The following is a 19,272-nucleotide window of genomic DNA, read 5'->3' on the forward strand; positions in this document are numbered from 1 at the left end:
GATAATGTCTTAAAATGTCACTGCTAAAATCACTTGAACGCGAAGGAATAAAAGAAATTCTTTCCAAACTTTACATCAATAAAAATAAAGTATATATATATACATAAAAAATGCGCCAACATCGTATTAAATTGTAAAGAAAACTACATATCTCAATTTTTCCCCAATATTAGCATTGATACGTCGCGTTTGTCTGGGCAAAATTGCGTGACGTTTCGCAGGAAAAAAATGTTCTAATTTGGTTAAACTTATTGAAAAGACAAAAAGGTAGGAAGAAATATCTTTCCTCTAGAGACAACAAATTAAAAAATTACAATTGTCCCTGCACAACTTGTTGAAATATTGCATCTGAAAGTCATTTGTTGGGAGATATTTCAAACTTACACTCAAACATATATTCTCTATGTGTTTGTTGTTTAAAATGTGGAGTGATCGGAATTGCAAAAAAAGTGATCTAACTGAAAATATATGTTGAAAAAGAGAGCTAATTGATGTCCAAAAGTGTTGTTACATATTTTATTCTGATAGCAATACTCTGAAACTTATTCATTTTTCAGTAGATGTTGGCACACCTTCTTTTGGCGTCAGAACGGTGTCTCCTCCTGTCAGGAACCGATAAAGGATTGTCGAGTTCACTTCTCCTCTATAATCAGTGCTCTTCACAATTGTAGTGCCGGAAACAGTCTTGTTCTTGTCGCTCATGTTCTTGATTTTTAGATTCAGCTGAAAGGGCTGGCCAATCATTATTTCACGATTGAGATCCAGCTCGAACGAAGTATCCTGAAAAACATGAACGTCTTGCATACAATGACAATTGCCGAGTTTGATCGCCAAAACTCTCCTACAGATAGCTTAAAGAATAACTGCAGTGTTCTGTTCTCCACTGCAATAGCATCTTACTTGACAATATATATTTTACCGAGAGAACATTTAATACAGTGTTTTCACGTATTTGATCATACGAGCTGGTCTGCACTGATCGCAAAGGCAGAATCACTTGCCGCCTGCAGGCTTAAGGTTAAAAAGTTCTATTTTCTGAATTGAGAAATATACTTTAAGGAGCAAACACGAACTATCAAGGTACGAGTATTCGATATAAATAATATGTTTTTATCAGATTTTTTGTTAAAATAATACTCCCATCCACACGTAAGATGTCATTCAAGCATGCGAGCTATCCTGTACTGTAGGACGGAAGTTTTAAGCACCAGTGAAAATTCATTAACTAATATCAAGTTTGCAAGATATACATAGGTTATAAAACTGTTTTACCCATTTCTTATCTTCGTATATCCCTTTTCTAGATGAATGCATATGGGCTCGTTTTATAGCTTCTCTTTCCTCGGGACTACCTGAATTTAAGTCATATACGTATGAAATAAAACGTTAATTTTGCCTTATCGTAAATGCTAACTATTTTTTGCTTGGTTTCATTCTATGATTTTAAACGAACTTCATATAGATTTGACTGTACAATAAGAATGCATAGCTAATGAAAAGGAAATCTTGTACATTACTTAAGATATCAAACATAAAATAAAAAATAAAAAAATAGTGAAAATGTATAAAATGCGGTCAAATAAATCAATAAATATTTTGCCATTAAATATTTTTCTGTAGAATGGAAAAATAACTTATGTGACATACCATCCTCAAACTTGTACTCTTGTGTTATATCTTCCCTGTTTGGGCAAAACCTATTGGCCCAACTAGCAGCAGGTGTTCTACCTTCCGCTATCTTTGTACTGATACGCTTCCCAATGCTGAAAAGGCGAATTAATATTAGAGGGAATGATATTCAAGTCATGCTTATTATTTGATGGCGTGAAAATGTCTCCTTTTTTGGAGTAGATTGCGGGTGGTGGTGGATGGATGGTAAGAGCCACTCCGACACAATTTATGTCTTATGACGATTTTCCCAGCTTCTGACGTAGGTGGCGCTCCGGGCATTGTTTCCGGTATGGGCGAGTTTAGACCTTCCGAAAGCCAGCTGAATGGCTTCCCCACATGAAGAATTCTATACCCTAAGCGAGGCTTCGAACCCACACCTGTAAGGGGTGATCAAACATATATACACTCTTGTATGGCTGCGTTTATAGAGAGTTGCGTTCGTTTTTATTTGATCTTCATCCTTGCTCATTGTCCTATGTTTTCAAGTTTTGAGATATGACATTTAAGTTTGTATTTATTATCAATTATCAATCTTCTTCGTTAATTTCAATTGTAAATTTTAGCCGTTTCGGAAATTAAACGTTTTAATGTGCATTCAATAATGAAATCAAAATAATAAAACTACACCACAAGTGAGGTTTCGGGCTCACATTACCACTATTTCACCACAATGAGTGTGTACTTTTAAAATAAACTTGACTTTATGTATCATATTATTATACCAGCATGTTGTGTGTGTGTGTGTGTGTGTGTGTGCGTGCGTGCGTGCGTGTGCGTGCGCGTGCGCGTGCGCGTGCGTGTGTGTGTGTGCATATCATGATTACCAATACGTAACTTAGGGATTCACCTGGAGGAGATAACTTTAATTTACATTGTCCTCAACTTTGGAACATGGTCTGTATAATGAGTGAGTGTTTTCTCGCAAATAACCCGTTTAAACTTATCAGTGATGTCTTTGCCCAGGCCGTTCTAAGGCGGTGCCCCACTATGTGCTTTGTCCTTGTTGTTTATATAGACGATGACTAAAAATAGACCTGGAGCGCATGCGGTTTATTACAGACTCCGGAATATACCAGATTCAACCATCTTTACTGTATATTAACCTTAATCTTTAGTCAGTATATTATAAATATTATACACTAAATGCGTGTGAAGATGCAAACGACCACTCCAGGTCTGTAGAGAGCAACATCGGTTTATATATGTGTGTGTGTGTGTGTGTGTGTGTGTGTGTGTGTGTGTGTGTGTGTGTGTGTGTGTGCGTTCAGTTTAGTTCTGGTTTTGTTTTATCAGTTGCAGCGTAACATTAGGAATTTTTGATAAAATAACGTTTTTTTTAATCGAGAAATATCAGGAACAAAGAGGTACTGTCAAGTTATTGGATTTTTATTCCGTTTTTTGAAATAAAATATAAATTACAACATAAATCTACATAAATATGTACGTCATTTACAGCATGAGAGTCATCTTACACCCCGGGTTGTAAGACGGATTTTTCAGCACCGGTAAAAATACCGGAAATCCCCGTCTGGTATGCAAGAATGAGATTTCTTGCATTTATCTTCATACCAAGTTCTATAGGCGGTTCATGAAAAGAAGTCGTTGAAACCAAATTCTGGACAATAGACGACGGACAACGGATCATCCACCTGACCTAGTAGCTCACTACGACTCTTGGGTCATATAAGACATTAAAGGGATGGGAGCTTTTGTCCGTTGCTAATTATATCTCATATTTAAATAAGAAGATAGTTCTCGTTGAAATAAAATATGATATACTTAGTAAGGTCACCTTCTATTTTATTATTTTATTATTTTATTAGGTGAGTCTAAACATTCCTTTATAAATACTTGCCTGTGTTTGTTTATTTCCGTTATCGTCATAATTCCCTCGTCATTTGGATACCAGGTCAGTCTGTCGCCATTCACTTCGGAAAACACAAAGGGTCCGTCATATTGGTTATTCAAATCCCCGCGCTTTATGGCCTTTATTGGCATCGGTCCCATGCGGTACACTCCTGAAATATTTGAGCATTTTAGTTACAAACTCTGACTGAATGTTATAACAGAACATTTATTTTACACCAAGATAAAATACAAATCCTTATTTCAATCTTATTTCGCATTTATAAGTCAAACATCTGGAAGTGCTAACAAGTAAATTCAACAAAGAATACTCGTGTTTCACTAATAAGTATTATGTTAATTTTCATGTTTAGATTATTTAGAATAGTAAAATTCTTGTCAATGACATCGTGTGCAATAAGAACTACCCGATCACACACTCCTACATACATGTACAGAGTAAGTGCTAAACTGTTTAATTCAATGCGCCGACAATGAAGTAATGTCATACTTTGAACAAATCATAACATAATAATACAATATTTTGTATCCAATAAGAGTCTTATATTAGCAGTAACATTTAAAACATTGTGACGTTTAGAAGAACATTTTCATTCAGGTCTTTCTTACTGCTCGCAATTTCCTCAATAATAAAAAATGAAACCTACCCATACTTTCCTCCTGTGGTGTAGCATCAATTGCCTGCCAGCCACCATAACCTAGTGGTAAATCAGGACGAGCCATCCAGGCGTCATTCCATACATGAAAATTCCTTGAAAATAAAAATGTTTTTTCTTCTCTTTTGTTAAGGTCACATTGACGAAATAACGGGTTTTATTACATACTCGTTTCTATTCCTCGTTAAGTTACAATGATACCGGAAACCAATATTTTTCCATACACTGACGCCTCAATTTCATATCGGGTGCGTGACGTAATTTAATGTGTCGTTGCATTAATTCTTTTATTTAGTTAAGTATTTTCAATCTTATTCAGGCTATTGAACATATTCATAAAATATTTACATTACATTTATACGTTTTATACGTATGTAATAAAAAGGTTATTATCTTTGCATCGGGAAATATGCACTCGTTCTTCAGCGGAAGAATACTACGCTCCTAAAGTCGCGCAATATTTCCGCTGCAAAACTCGTGCATATTCCCCGATTCAAAGCTAATAACCTATAAATATGGCAGCTATCAGTTTTTCGTGTTGGAGAAAGAACACTGGTGCCCTTCCGTGCATTTTGATCGAGCACTTGAGTAGAGTCATCGAACTTTCTGCCTGAACTTCTCACTCACATGAAAAAAACTAGGCTTCAAGCGAGGTTTCGAAACCAAAGCGGTAAAAGTAATGTGATTCGGAGTCAGCGAACTTCATCATACGTCCACGAAGGCCCCATATAGACTTATTGAAACTAATGTTACCATTCTTATCAGATCTGTGATACTGTCCAGATAACGCAGAGACAGGACCGTGTATCTATACAGACAGAGAATAAGCGCACTCACATGCTACTATATCAGTTTATATATATGTACAAGTACAAAGTCGCCGAGGCTTTTAATTGATCACATTATAACAGGCGATAACTCTGACTGTCATTAAGAAACACTTCTGTCAAATTATCTTTAAATCAGGGATTTCAGATTAAGAGAAAAAACTTACAGCTACATAGAGAAAACTAGCCCTATCCCTTGCGGCCATGATTATAGATAACCAAGGTGCCTTGATTTTGGTCAAGGACCACCTAAAGAACATTGCTGTGACTCATTCTATTGTTGTAAAGTAACAACGCCCTATTATCAAAATGTTTTATGAGCAGTTGGAAAAGTTTGAGTAATATTATTTCAAAATTAGGTCAGCTGCTTCTACCTACTATTAACATACCGGTATAACGACACGTGGCCAAGTGTTCTAGACAAATATCAAATATTTAAATAATCTTGTTAGGGGTTCACTCAAAAACGGAATATGTCTATAATCGGGTAGGAAGCTTATAATTTTATACCAAACAGAATCTGAATTTAACTCCTCAATTTCTTCCCCTTTACTGTTGAAGTGTTTATCTATGGTTATACTACCATCAGTATCGTGTGCTGATGCAAAGTTGGTCACACTTCTTGCTGGTATACCTAGGGATCTGCATACTGTAATATATAAATAAAATATATTTATTAAATACCAGCTAAGCTGTGTATTTATGATCTTATCTTTGTTTTTCTTCTTTTGTTTGCTTTAATGTCACACTAATAAAATTATATGTCATATGGCAACTTGCAAGCTGTTGGTGGTTGAGAAAGACCCCAGGTGCCCCTTCGTGCATTATTTCGTCAGGGGTGGACATCTAGGCAGAACTACTGCCTTCTGTAAGCCAGCCAGCTGGATGGTTTCCTAACATGAAGAATTCAACGCCCCGAGCGAGGATCGGTAATGGGCAAGTGTTTTGAAGTCAGCGACCATAGCCACTCGGCCACGGAGGCTCATTAGGTCTGGACTTTTCACATGGAATATATTAAACGAGTTGAATAAAATAACACGACCCAAAGATCTGTCGAGAATTTCAATATATTCAATATATTCAATTGTGGAAAGGCACAAATGTGATATTCTTGTATCAAATGGTAGTTTCTGTTGACTGATCAACATTTCCTTCTTCTTTACCTGTTACGTATAAAATCAACTCTACAAATGTCCTCTATGCTAAAAGCGGCATCCATGTCAAGTTGTAAATATACTTTGCTTGGTGTCATATCTAAATATGACCAGAAAGTATTTTTTCTCCCACGATATAAACAATATTTGTGCATATTGTACTTGGTTTAAAATACCGATTTCACGTGACATTTACTTATTTGCAATTAATTATTTTTCATTCAGTAAATACACAAGATTTTTGTCCGTAACACTGACATAGATATATGCATTCTTTATATATTTGTGTCAGTAATGTTACATAGGAAATGAATTTTAATTAACGGTCAATGAACAACCGGTTATTTGGTAATATGCAGGTAAGAAAATGGTATGGTATAAAACATTTATAAATAAACCGCTTAAGGCGGTGCTACGGACATTTCATCATTTTGCTTACCTCTAATTAACAGACTTTTGTTTCCGTTTTATGCTTTCAAAGGATTTTAGTTTTAAGGTTCCATTTTTAAATCCGTTATTCTTACCAACTTTTGTTTGTTTCTACATATTACTATATATAAAATGTTAAGTTTGAGTCATATTCAGTAATCACAAATTTTTTGTTTGTTTTTGTTTTGACTGGATTTAACGTCGCACCGACACATGATAGGTCATATGGCGGCTTTCCAGCTTTAATGGTGGAGGAAGACCCCAGGTGCCCCTCCGTGCATTATTTCATCACGAGCGGGCACCTGGGTAGAACCACCGACCTTCTGTAAGCCAGCTGGATGGCTTCCTCATATGAAGAATTCAAAGCCCCGAGTGAGGCTCGAACCCACATCGACGAGGGGCAAGTGATTTGAAGTCAGCGTAATCACAAAGTGGTTAGCATTTAATGTAAACAAAAAAGGTAAGCTGTCTTTATACTAATTAAATCTTGTGGCCTTCCAAATTCATCTCATTGTCTGCCATAGTTAATTCAAGTTGATATAACTTACATATAACTTCCATTCTGAAGGTACATCAAGTATGTCTTGATAAGAGATAGGATAATGACAGTTACGTGTTACGAATAAACTTCATAGTTGGCCATTATATTGTACAAAGAGTTAAAAGGACAAGGATGTTTAGTCGACGGCGGCTTTATGGCCACCAACTCACAGAGGGTTGTTTACCTGTTGTCAAAACTCCAGAAAATACCCAACATTGTCCATATTTCACTGGTTTCTTGTTCTTTAAATATTGATCCAAAATCTCGGCACTTCCGGTCCAGTACCATGGAACTTTTCCAGCACTGTAATGCTCTTCTTTGCTTGCCCATTTGCCAGCTAGGACACCCGAGTTATCACAGCTATTAACCTACGTAAATAATCAAATATCAAAAGAAGAAAAAACGTTTCTGTCGTTGTAAACTTTAACTGCCACACAATATCGAAAACAACTTACTTCTTTCATCTGAAGGCAAATTAAATGTAAATTTGACAATAATTACAGGCTCAATTTCTGTTTTTTTTTATTTCTTATACATTTACCAAGCTAGACATTTCTCTTGTAATTTTCACTGGATCTCCTCGGAAATTATCTTTGATTTTAGAGACGTCATCCAGAAGATACATAACACATTCCAGTACATTCCCACTGAACTGAAATATCAAAACATCAGAAATATAAATAATACATAGAATTGAGCATTGTTATAGAAACGTATTTTAAAGCATTTTTCCTAGTGTGTAAAAATATCATGAAAGTCAAATATGTTTTTAATTTTTTCAAAACGATGCCTAAAAGACAGACAAACTCTTACCTGAGCGAATTCCCAATTACGAGGTCTTATACTCCGGTAACTTCCTACATAGATTTCACCATTTTCGTTCATTACATACTCTTTTCTAAGCTCGTCATCCTCCATGTATACATGATCATCTGAAATACGTTTATAAAACCTATCTTCTGAATTTAGAGGAAATACATTCTAATTTTGTAGCAAGGTTTAAATTGTTGCATAGATACGTAAGGTTCTGTTAATAAATTTTGAGTTACTGAAAAAGAGCAAAACATACTCACTCATACACGTTACATTACTCATTCATATCAATGGATTTTCTTCAAGAATTGTAGTTTTATACTTAACAAGAGCTCGTCGAACACGAAATGCCCCCCTTGATGCATTCAGTAATTGCATAAGGAACATAAATTATATGCTCACTGTAAACAAAAGTTCTACCATTCTGGTTTAATCTGACCTTGACCTTTAACCTATTAACCTAACAAGAGATCACAGAGTGATCTTGGCACCATCCACTGAGCCATATTTGAATGTTCCAAATTTCAAGACTAGCTCAAGGTCAAAATCAAGGTCAAATTTAATTTTGGTACAAAACAATGTGTATGTGGTCCAAATTTGAAAGCTGTGGCTTGAGAAATGTGAAAGAAGGTCACTAGATCAATTTCAAGGTAAAAATTTATTTCGGTAGACAGACCTATGCATGTGCTTCAAATTTGGAGGCTGTAGCCTGAGAAATGTGAAAGTAGGTAATAGGTAAAAATCAATGTCAAATTTCAATTCAGAACACAAAAATCTGCATGTGGTCCAAATTTGAAGTCTGTAGCTTCAGAAATGTGAAAGTCAAAATCAAGGTAAAATTTTATTTCGGAACACAAAACTATACATGTGGTCCAAATTTGAAGCCTGTACCTTCAGAAATGTGAAAGTAAGTCACTAGGTCAATCTCAAGATCAAAGTTCATTTCAGTACACAAAACTATGCTTGTGGTTCAAATTTGAAGTCTGTAGCTTGAGAAATGTGAAAGTAGGTCACTAGGTCAAAATCAAGGTCAAATTTTATTTTGGAACAAAAACTATGCATGTGGTCCAAATTTGAAGCCTGTACCTTCAAAAATGTGAAAGTAGGTCACTAGGTCAATAACAAGGTCAAAGTTTTTTTCAGTACACAAACCTATGCATGTGGTCCAAATTTGAAGGCTGTAGCTACAGAAATGTGAAAGTAGGTCACTAGGTCAATATCAAGGTCAACTCATGTCAAGGTTCATCTTGCCACTCAAAACTATACATATGGTCCAAATTTGAATGATGTAAGTTATGGACATGAAGATTTTCCCTATATAAGTCTATATGACCATGTGACCCCTGGGGCGGGGCCATATTTGATCCTAGAGGGATAATTTGAACAAACCTGGTAGAGAACCACTAGATGATGCTACATTACAAAATATCAAAGCCATAGTCTTTGTGGTTTGGACAAGAAGATTTTCAAAGTTTTTCACTAAGTCTATGTAAACCATGTGACCCCCAGGGTGGAGCCATATTTGACCCTAGGGGAATAATTTGAACAATCTTAGTAGAGGACCACTAGATGATGTCACATACAAAATATCAAAGCCCTATGCCCTATGGTTTTGGACAAGAGGTTTTTCAAAGTTTTTTCCTATACAGATCAGCTCACGCGGAAAACCCATTCTACTCGATCCTCGGAGGATGGCCAAAACGAGTACCAAGGCTCCGACTCGAAGTTTCTTCGAGTCAGCCATTTTCCGTCAAGGAATTTCGCTATCTGACTCCGAGGATTTATGCGAAGTCACTCGAAGGAAATTCTCGAAGTGACTCGAGATGAAATCCAATTAGCGGAATACACACCTGTATTGGTTTCTTTTGTTTTCGAGTCACTTGACGGAATTCCTTCATGTGACTCCGAGACGAATAATTAATTACCTATACAAATTTAAATGGGCCTTCGAGTAACTTCGAGAACAGATTCACTCGGAGCAGGGTGATTATATTTTACATAGTGATAAGCGAAATAACACAGAATTTGTAAATAAAAATAATACTGAAGTATTTTTTATCGTACTTTAAACAAACCAAACTTTTCTGTTTACTTATGATATTTCATCAGTTTTTGATTGGATACGGCAGTAGTATTTTATCCTATTTATAATTCCTTTCCAAATGAATAAAAGAAAGACCATTTTCATCATGAAAATTAATCATTTCTCCTATACTTTTCATTAATTAATAGAGGTCACTTTTCTTTCACGGTCATTATCTTAACGTTTATCTAGTCTTATACAGTTTCTAATTTAGTGCATTTTACATCAATTTATTTCTAAATCTAATTTGCACTGTCAGAAACTTTTTCAATAAAATATCTAACAAATAACTATTTTTTAACGGCAGTTATTTGAAATTGTGTTTTGTTTTATATAATTCTTAATACTCAACATTTTACTTTTCTAGCGGGCGGTTTCTAAAAGTTTATCTAGTTATAAATTATTCATAATTTAGTGCATTTTCTTGACTTTATTTCTAAAATAAATTCGCAAAGTCAGAAATTATTTCTATATCAAAATTTAACAAAGCAGTTTCCTTTAACGGCGCTCATTTGAAACTTTGTTAAATTATATATGATTAATAATTTAGTCCATTCTACATAAATTTACTTCTACATCTAATTTGCATTTATTTTGAATATCATACTAAACAATTTACTTTTAGCGGGTGTTATTTTAACGTTAATCTATTAATAAATTATTCTTAATTTAGTGCATAAATAATTACACGACTTTTTTCCTAAATTCAATTTGCAATGTCAGAAATTATGTAAATATCAAAATTTAACAAATGACTTGACTTTAACGGCGGTGATTTGGAAGTTTGTTTAATTTCGTATGATTATTAATTTAGTTTTTTATACACAAATATACTTCTTAATCTAAGAAATGCAGAAACTATTTCAATATACAAATTCACAAAAACAATCCGTCTAAGTAAGGAAATACTGCCTCGAAGTTCCGTCAAATCATCTCGCGGCACTCGAAATGACCGATTTATTGTTTATTACAGACTCGGAGCCGCGCGGAGTGGCCATAAAATACCGGAAATCATTATAGTGTTACCTGTATAATTTCGACTCGGAGTTCCGTCAAGTAATTTCTCGGAGTGACTCGACGAAATTCCGCTAAAGTAATAAAACTATAACAGTCGGTACTCCGAGTCAGAATTAGGCAGTACTCGGAGGAATTCCTCCCTATGCAAGATTTTTCCTTCGAGGAAAAACGGAAAGTGGGTTTTCCGCTTGAGCTGATCTGTATAAGTCTATATAAACCATGTGACCCCCGGGGTGGAGCCATATTTGACCCCAGGGAAGTAATCTGAACAATCTTGGTAGAGGACCACTAGATTTTGCTACATACCAAATATTAGAGCCCTAGGCCGTATGGTTTTGGACAAGAAGATCAGAAACCGTTTAACTGTTCCTGGCAAATGTGACCTTGACCTTTGACCTAATGACCTCAAAATCAAAAGGGGTCATCTGCTGGTCATGGCCAACCTAACTATCAATTTTCCTGACACTAGGCCCAAGCGTCTTGAGTTATTGCCCGGAAACCGTTTTACTGTTCCTGGTCACTGTGACCTTAACCTTTGACATACTGACCTCAAAATCAATAGGAGTCATCTGCTGGTCATGACCAACCTCCCTATCAACTTTCGTGACCCTAGGCCTAAACGTTCTTGAGTTATCATCCGGAAACCGTTTAACTGTTCAGGGTCACAGTGACCTTGACCTTTAACATACTGACCTCAAAATCAATAGGGGTCATCTGCTGGTCATGGCCAACCTAACTATCAATTTTCCTGACACTAGGCCCAAGCGTTCTTGAGTTATTGCCCGGAAACCATTTTACTGTTCCTGGTCACTGTGACCTTGACCTTTGACATACTGACCTTAAAATCAATAGGGGTCATCTGCTGGTCATGATCAACCTCCCTATCAACTTTCGTGACCCTAGACCTAAACGTTCTTGAGTTATCATCCGGAAACCATTTAACTGTTCAGGGTCATAGTGACCTTGACCTTTAACATACTGACCTCAAAATCAATAGGAGTCATCTGCTGGTCATGACCAACCTCCCTATCAACTTTCATGATCTTAGGCCCAAGTGTTCTATAGTTATTATCCGGAAACCGTTTTACTATTCAGGGTCACTGTGACCTTGACCTTTGACATACAGACCTCAAAATCAATAGGGGTCGTCTGCTGGTGATGACCAACCTCCCTATCAACTTCCATGATCCTAGGCCCAAGCGTTCTTGAGTTATCATCCGGAAACGGATTGGTCTACATTCCGACCGACCAACAGACCGACCGACATCTGCAAAGCAATATACCCCTCCTTCTTCGAAGGGGGGCATAATTAAAGACAGAGAACGAAATAAAGTATATAAATTCTTAATTATGCCAAAGAAACAAAGGGAATTATACTTTTCTGCTGTTAAAAGAACTTTACCTTTGCACCAAGGATTGAATAGAATATACAATGGATCAGTGTGCACGTATCTGTAAAGGGTCTTTTCGCTGTCCTTCTGTTTCACAACATCAATTTTCAGTACCCATTTAGCAGCTGGGCAGTTTGGTGGAGTCAAAATAACTACGTTTAACCGATTACCATCCTTGGATTTGATAAAGGCCCCCCATTCGTTAGGCTGAAGCTCTTTTTCTGACGGTTTTAAATCAACACGGCTCCCTTTTGATGGTCTTGGATTTGCTCCTGAGAGATAAGATATCAACAAGGTATCAGTGTTAAACATGCATCATCTTTCTGATTATTACTGCGTTAACTTTATTTTCTCTAGTACTGTAGAAAAATAATATTCACGGCGGTTTCATTTTCGCTAATATTCAATACGAATACCGCTCGCAAATTTAAAACTATGAATTTAAAATTTAGTAGCATTTCACCGAGAAGCATAGCCACCTACGAAGCACGAACTATGTACATCGGAAATATGACTGTTATTTTTCAAATCGCGTAATAGAAAGAATGCGAAAATATCCAACACTGTATAATTATAAAACAAGTCTGTTTTACGAAAAGCATCTTATGCACTCCATATTGTTATTTTATTGTATGAATTAAAAGTATGTTATTCAAAAATGGCCAATATTCAAAAAATGAATTTCAAACTTCTTACCGAATTCTAAGATAATTCTTAAGTCATCTTTTGTTATATCACACGGTCTATTGAATTCTATCGTCATTCCAAACTCTTGTCCACGTCTGACAACAAGTTGTTCAATATCATCATAGACACCAGCTTTAGCGATGTCGTATTCTGCAGTATTATGGGCGGTCGTGTTTTCATGGATCTTCAGGTCAACATTTGTTACCGCAAGTTCTTTGCTGGGTACTGCAAAAGAATATTTAAGTGTACAACTGTTCCTCAGTTAATATCGCTATTACTTATTATGTTCAAATGCTTGTGTCTTGTCTAACTGCACTACACGGCCATTCTGTACAGCGTTTAACAGTGATATACTATATGAATGTAGTCTGTTACACTGATCTCCTGGAAGAGTCTATATATGAATGTTCTTTTATGGATATATTTTATTACGAGCATTAATTTTTAGAAAGAAAGAAATTGTAATTGTAATATATTGACAAAACTGACACGTCAAAGAGGCCATGATTAATGGCTGCTAAATAAGTTAGATACATGTGTTGTGTATGTATTCATAATATGAGCCGCGCCATGAGAAAACCAACATAGTGGCTTTGCGACCAGCATGGATCCAGACCAGCCTGCGCATCCGCGCAGTATGGCCAGTATCCATGCTGTTCGCTTTCAAAGCCTATTGTAATTAGAGAAACCGCGGATGCGCAGGCTGGTCTGGATACATGCTGGTCGCAAAGCCACTATGTTGGTTGTCTCATGGCGCGGCTCAATTATGATTGTTAACATTGCTCAAAAGATCCGTTGCTACTCTGCAGATGAATATGTTGTTAGAAATCAAGCCTACAGGTAAGGCATGGCTGTATGAGAAATAACTGAAATTTATAACTGATTTACGGCTGAGCATGACTACAACATACACAGTTGCAAAACCATTACCTGGACCTGTAGTAAAATATCACAGCTATATATATTGTAACATTTGTGGATGCCGGTACTCAAATTTAACTGGTACCCGAAGGATTTTCTCGTTCTATCTTTTCCCTTTATTTTCCTACTTCCAGTAAAACTTTAAAATTAGATTCCCGCTTAAGCAGCTAAACAGTACTCGTACCCTCACAGCATTATCCGTTGAAGTCACTGGCCATAATTGTCTAAAAATCCATGTATTAAATGGCAAATTAACAATTTTAAAATGTAGAAATAACTTTTGTCTTGTCAAAACGCATAATGTTCGACTCTTAACATGTTGGACACGCATGATTCTGCCTTTGCAACCAGTGTAGATCATGATCAGCCTGTACATCCATGCAGTCTGATCAAGATCCACACTGTTCGCCATTCAGTCCATATCTTTTGGTAAGTATTCCTTTTAACAGTAAATGATTCTGTCCAAACAGTAAGATAGAAGTTCATTATAGAAAGTATACAGGAAAAGGGTTGAAATATTTCTCACCGTTAGTCCCTGTCTTTGGATCATAATTTACTATTCGCCAATCAGGCATTAAATTTCTCTCGTATAATGTCAGTTTGTTATCATTGTCAAGGCTGCTACCTCCTTCAGTACCGTGCTCCATTCCAAACACTAAAATAGAGACGTTTAGAACCTTGCAAGTTTTACTAAACAGATTTAGTACGAGTGCAAATGAGTATAAATTTTACATTTTGTTTTCTACAAACCGTTTTTTATCAATGCAACATTTTTCTTTACTCAGTAGGGAACATCCTTTTGCCTTTCCAACGACAAAGCATCTCGTTATTTTCTGTTCTCTGTCTTCCCCTGACATAGAATCTCAAGTTGTATCACCTCTTAAACCTACACACTGAGGGACGCATTCCTTCCTGCCACAGGAAGGAATATATGCTCCCAATATAACGCATCAGTCTTACTTCCGAAAATATAAAAAAAAAACACACACATATTAGTGGAGATGCTTTATCGTGGCAACGCACTAAAATATAATCTCATTATACTCTCTGTGCATCTATGGAATGTTTTTCCTTTTTTCTTATGTCCCTTTTCCGTAGTTTAAAGTTATTCTAAGGCAGTATGCATCGCAAAGACATCGTTTCTGGGTGAACTTTTGTCAAGTTCGATGACTTTTTAATATTTTTACTGTGAAAATACAGAGTGTACTTTATTGTTATTTTTGGTTGCGGGTTTATCCCGCTACCAAAGTTAAGTGTATTTCTGACACTCATGTAGCATATTTATTTGATTCCAAATCACATCCAAAGGATGTTCATGTGCTACACAAAGTAGTCCTATTCATGAACAATGCGGATGAATTATCAATGATCAAGCAGTTCTTATTCATCCTCTATCCATTCACACTGGCCGTTTAGATTATATAAGATCTGTCAATGAGTAGGTATTCCAGCCCATGGTTACATCACTGACTTCCAGCTGTTCATGTACGGTCAGGCAGAGTTTATCTTAGATATGAGGCACATTAGTATTTGTTTCTTATACATGTATATTTATAGATTGGTATTTAAAATGAAAATAACTCTAGCAAAACCCGCAACCACCAGACATCTCAAGGCTTTGATTTTTTCAATAATACTGAATCTAGATTGGCAAAAATACAACTGAAAATGGTAATATTTGAGTTTTCAACTAGAGCTTTCAAGCTTTCACTAAATGTGATTCATACCCCCACTAAAGCCCTGTTTGAAAAGGATTTGATAGAAAAAAGTTTTTTTTTACACAACAACAACAAAAATGCAATAAACAATCATGACAGATTTACAGTTGTTCTGTTCTTCCGTTCTTCCTTTAGGTTCAGTGTAATAATTAAATGTGTAAAGTCACATCATCAAATCTCTTATAATGGTTCAAACTTACTGCCTTGAAGTACAAAAGGGTGAAAACATTCTCAGTAGTCAGGGCAGATTTATGGTTATTTTATGTATCACTGCATCAAGTTATATCAAACATTAAATACAACTGGAAAGGGAGACATGTCTATATAAAAATCAGATATTGCCTTTCACAGTGTTTAGTCATATCAAATTACTTTTAGTAAAAATAAATTTATTCCTTAAATTTAAAAACTGTGCAAAAAGACTGGCGACTTTATTACTATTTATGGCAGAAACATTTACTACATGTAGCACTTTACATGTTGTAATGGCGTATAGATAAATAACGAGTTATGTTTTGTCTGTAACTCTATTTTAATATACATAATTGCATTTAATTTATAATATCCCAGGTTCGTTTCTGGAATCAAATAACTTCCATAACTCTAATAGTCTTTAACTGCCTTAGTCTAGCCCATCCTCAAAACCCTAAAAACTCTCCCCGCACGTCTGTGTGTAACCTTGTTTTGTGTAACCTGCAAGTCATGTGCTTCTACCTAATTAAGTAACAGTTCTCCTGAGAAATACTCAGAGAGGTAAATTTAGACGTGTGAATCACGCTTCCAGTCCTGGTCAAGGTAATATTCATGTGCGTAGCCCATAGAGCTACATGGCAATTGTTTCTTTCAGTTCCTCTTCACTTTGTGCACTAAATTTCCTTCAGAGGATTTAAAGTCATTCTCTTAAATATCAAAACTGTGAAATATAATATATAATCAGAATGTGGGACAGTTTTGTATGAAAAAGCAGAAACAGTTTTGGGACTTTTTTTTCCCAACTTCCTCATGAGCCAAAGGTTTATGTTAAATTTCAATGAAATACTTGTATTGGTCTGTCAATAACCACCTTGAGAGTCCCAAAGGAGGGACCAAAATAAATCATATGGTTCATAAAGAACTTGACTTGAGGTGTGTGTTATAGTATATTCCGTTAATATCCAATACTGTAAGATGCAAAGGTTTAAATAGAGAAACTGGCATTTTCAGGACATTTAGGTCTCTGAGAAATTCAAAAACTATAATTTAGCCAATAGCCTACTTGGAAGTCATAAAGGGATAGTAAATTCAAATGGAACATGACGCGAGATGTAACATTGTGTGAAGAAGTGTTGGTTTTACTAAAGGAAATGGCACTTTAACGACATTTTCAAGGCCCAAAAAGACAAGTAATTTTGTTAAAGTAAACGTCAGAATTATGGGACACACGAGCTTGCCTTATGAGCCTTACATCCTGTTTCAATGTTCCATGCAATACCTTTATTGGTTTTAGATATTTGTTTATAGAAGACAAAAAAAAATGCTGCATTTTCTAAGTGAAAATGGGAAATGAATTTGTCAGAACAAAAGGCAGTTATGGAAGATAGTTTCGGGTAAACCAACATCTGCATGAATAGGATTAAGAAATATTAAAATATCATTTTTGGGCATTTTCAAAATGAAATATTTCCGTCAAAACAAAAGTCAGGGTCATTTGACCTGATACATGATCCATTCAACCTGTTTTGAGGTTTCAATACAATACTTCCGCTTGTTTCAAATAAACATATTTTCTAAATCAAAAAGGTAAATCATTGGTGTGTAACCTTATATAACGATCTCATATATATGTTTGAAATTACAATCAAATGCATTAATAGTTTTCGGAAATAGAAAGAAATGTCAATTATTTGGAATCTTTCAAGCGAAAAAAGACAGATAATTTTGTCAAAGCAAATGTCGGATTTGTGGGACCTGGAAGGTCAAAGTGTAATACTAGTAATACGATACATGTATACAATGGATCCATAGAGGGTGGAACGTGAGACGGGCTGGGTGGGACAAGGCTAGAGTGATTTTGGTGGTGTATAAATAAAAAATGCTCCATTTAGCACTCATTTGTACCTGTATAATGCCTCTTAATGCGTAGCTGAGTACGACACTTTCCCCGGCACGTTGAGTATAAATAGGCACTGTATCTTGCGCCACGTATCAGTGCACGTAATGGCATTTAACTGAAAAACACGACGTTTATGTCTATGAGGAAGAGTAATGGATTTATTTTTACCTAACTGGTAACTTCAGTAAGTAATTTACGTTACACTTAGCGAGCAACCAAGCAACTGCAAATTTTTGTGCAAATTTAATCTATAAAAAAGCCAATGAACGAAGACAGACTCTGTACATATGCGTTTCAATATTTTGCATAGTCTTAAGATCAGGTTAATATTTTCGTTATAATATAACAATTATTTGTAAACTCAAAACAAACAGTATCAGACGCCTTGGCACTTCTATTTTTATTCAGGAGCGAAGAAAACCACAGGACAGTGAGTATAAAATAAACATTTATGTAGATTAAATAGTATGAAATAAATTCACCTTTAACGTCAGTGTCGTAGTGAATTATATTTACATACGATCCAGTTAAATTAAGAACCACTGAAAAACTTATATATATTATGTGTTTACTACAATTTCGAATTTCTGTTAACAGAACTTGCTAGAGAAATATGTATTACTTTTGCGATCATGAATTACACATGCATCTATAGTGGCTGATTTCTGCAATTTCATGTCTTTGTTGTATCCTCTTGTCTCCACCCCTAGCACACCAGGACACAAAGACACGACAACTCGGCAGTTTGTCAACCTTGTATGTCCTCGTATCTTCGCCTTAGCACTGAAGACACAAAAACACGAAAAGGCAGAAATCAGCCACTATATGCATCTTCTAATCTTCTGCAGATTCATACTCTTATCACACCATTTATAAAAATTATTTTAATCAACTTGTTCGTTGTTAATTATTTGCCCTTCTGCTGCTAAAAGGGATCATAGATTTTGCGTTTTGTGGTTTAAAATATAAATTAAGGTGACTGAATACCACAGCGTATTTTCATGATTACTAAGCGACCAAACACAAATGATGACGACTAGCTTATTTAAAGAAAAATCAATAATCAATGGAAACTACCAGAAAAAGTTCAATCTGCTGTTTGTTTTCTACTTTTATGTCTTTTTATGTTACTGTAGTGAATTCTAGGTTCCCCGTTCTTTAGCTCTTTAAGTTCATATCTTATTTCCAAGTACCAGTATATACAACAGGGGTGAGGAACTAAAGTTTGTTTTAGCAGTATAGGGGTAAATGTCCCTTGGATGCGGTTTCAAGGAAAACAGTTGATGCTAAATATTGATGAGCCATATATAATAATACACTATATGAGAAGAAATATGAAAATGATAGATGCGTATGCTATTTGAGAGAGGTCAGAAGAATATGCATCACGAGTGTTTTTGTAAGGT

General features: G+C 35.6%; 1 protein-coding gene across 6 annotated transcripts in view; it reads right to left on the reverse strand.

Annotated features, from left to right (window-relative positions):
• LOC123555951 (annulin-like) overlaps positions 1-19,272 on the reverse strand; it is a 56,481-nt gene that overhangs the window by 4,369 nt on the left and 32,840 nt on the right. For 4 of the 6 annotated variants that reach the window (XM_053548071.1, XM_053548070.1, XM_053548072.1 and 1 more), the window contains 13 exons: positions 17,872-17,981; positions 14,583-14,711; positions 13,145-13,360; positions 12,460-12,720; positions 7,958-8,076; positions 7,686-7,796; positions 7,329-7,512; positions 5,531-5,669; positions 4,185-4,288; positions 3,527-3,689; positions 1,648-1,763; positions 1,273-1,352; positions 573-780 (listed from right to left, as the gene is read on the reverse strand). In XM_053548071.1, coding sequence (XP_053404046.1) covers positions 573-780; positions 1,273-1,352; positions 1,648-1,763; positions 3,527-3,689; positions 4,185-4,288; positions 5,531-5,669; positions 7,329-7,512; positions 7,686-7,796; positions 7,958-8,076; positions 12,460-12,720; positions 13,145-13,360; positions 14,583-14,711; positions 17,872-17,977 — 1,936 coding nt within the window. In that variant the 5' untranslated portion in view covers positions 17,978-17,981. The remainder of the gene's footprint in view (positions 1-572; positions 781-1,272; positions 1,353-1,647; positions 1,764-3,526; positions 3,690-4,184; positions 4,289-5,530; positions 5,670-7,328; positions 7,513-7,685; positions 7,797-7,957; positions 8,077-12,459; positions 12,721-13,144; positions 13,361-14,582; positions 14,712-17,871; positions 17,982-19,272) is intronic. The other 2 variants (XM_053548074.1, XM_053548076.1) reach the window with 1 other exon arrangement.

This window comes from Mercenaria mercenaria, chromosome 7 (genome assembly GCF_021730395.1).
Source record: "Mercenaria mercenaria strain notata chromosome 7, MADL_Memer_1, whole genome shotgun sequence".
Lineage (NCBI taxonomy): Eukaryota > Metazoa > Mollusca > Bivalvia > Venerida > Veneridae > Mercenaria > Mercenaria mercenaria.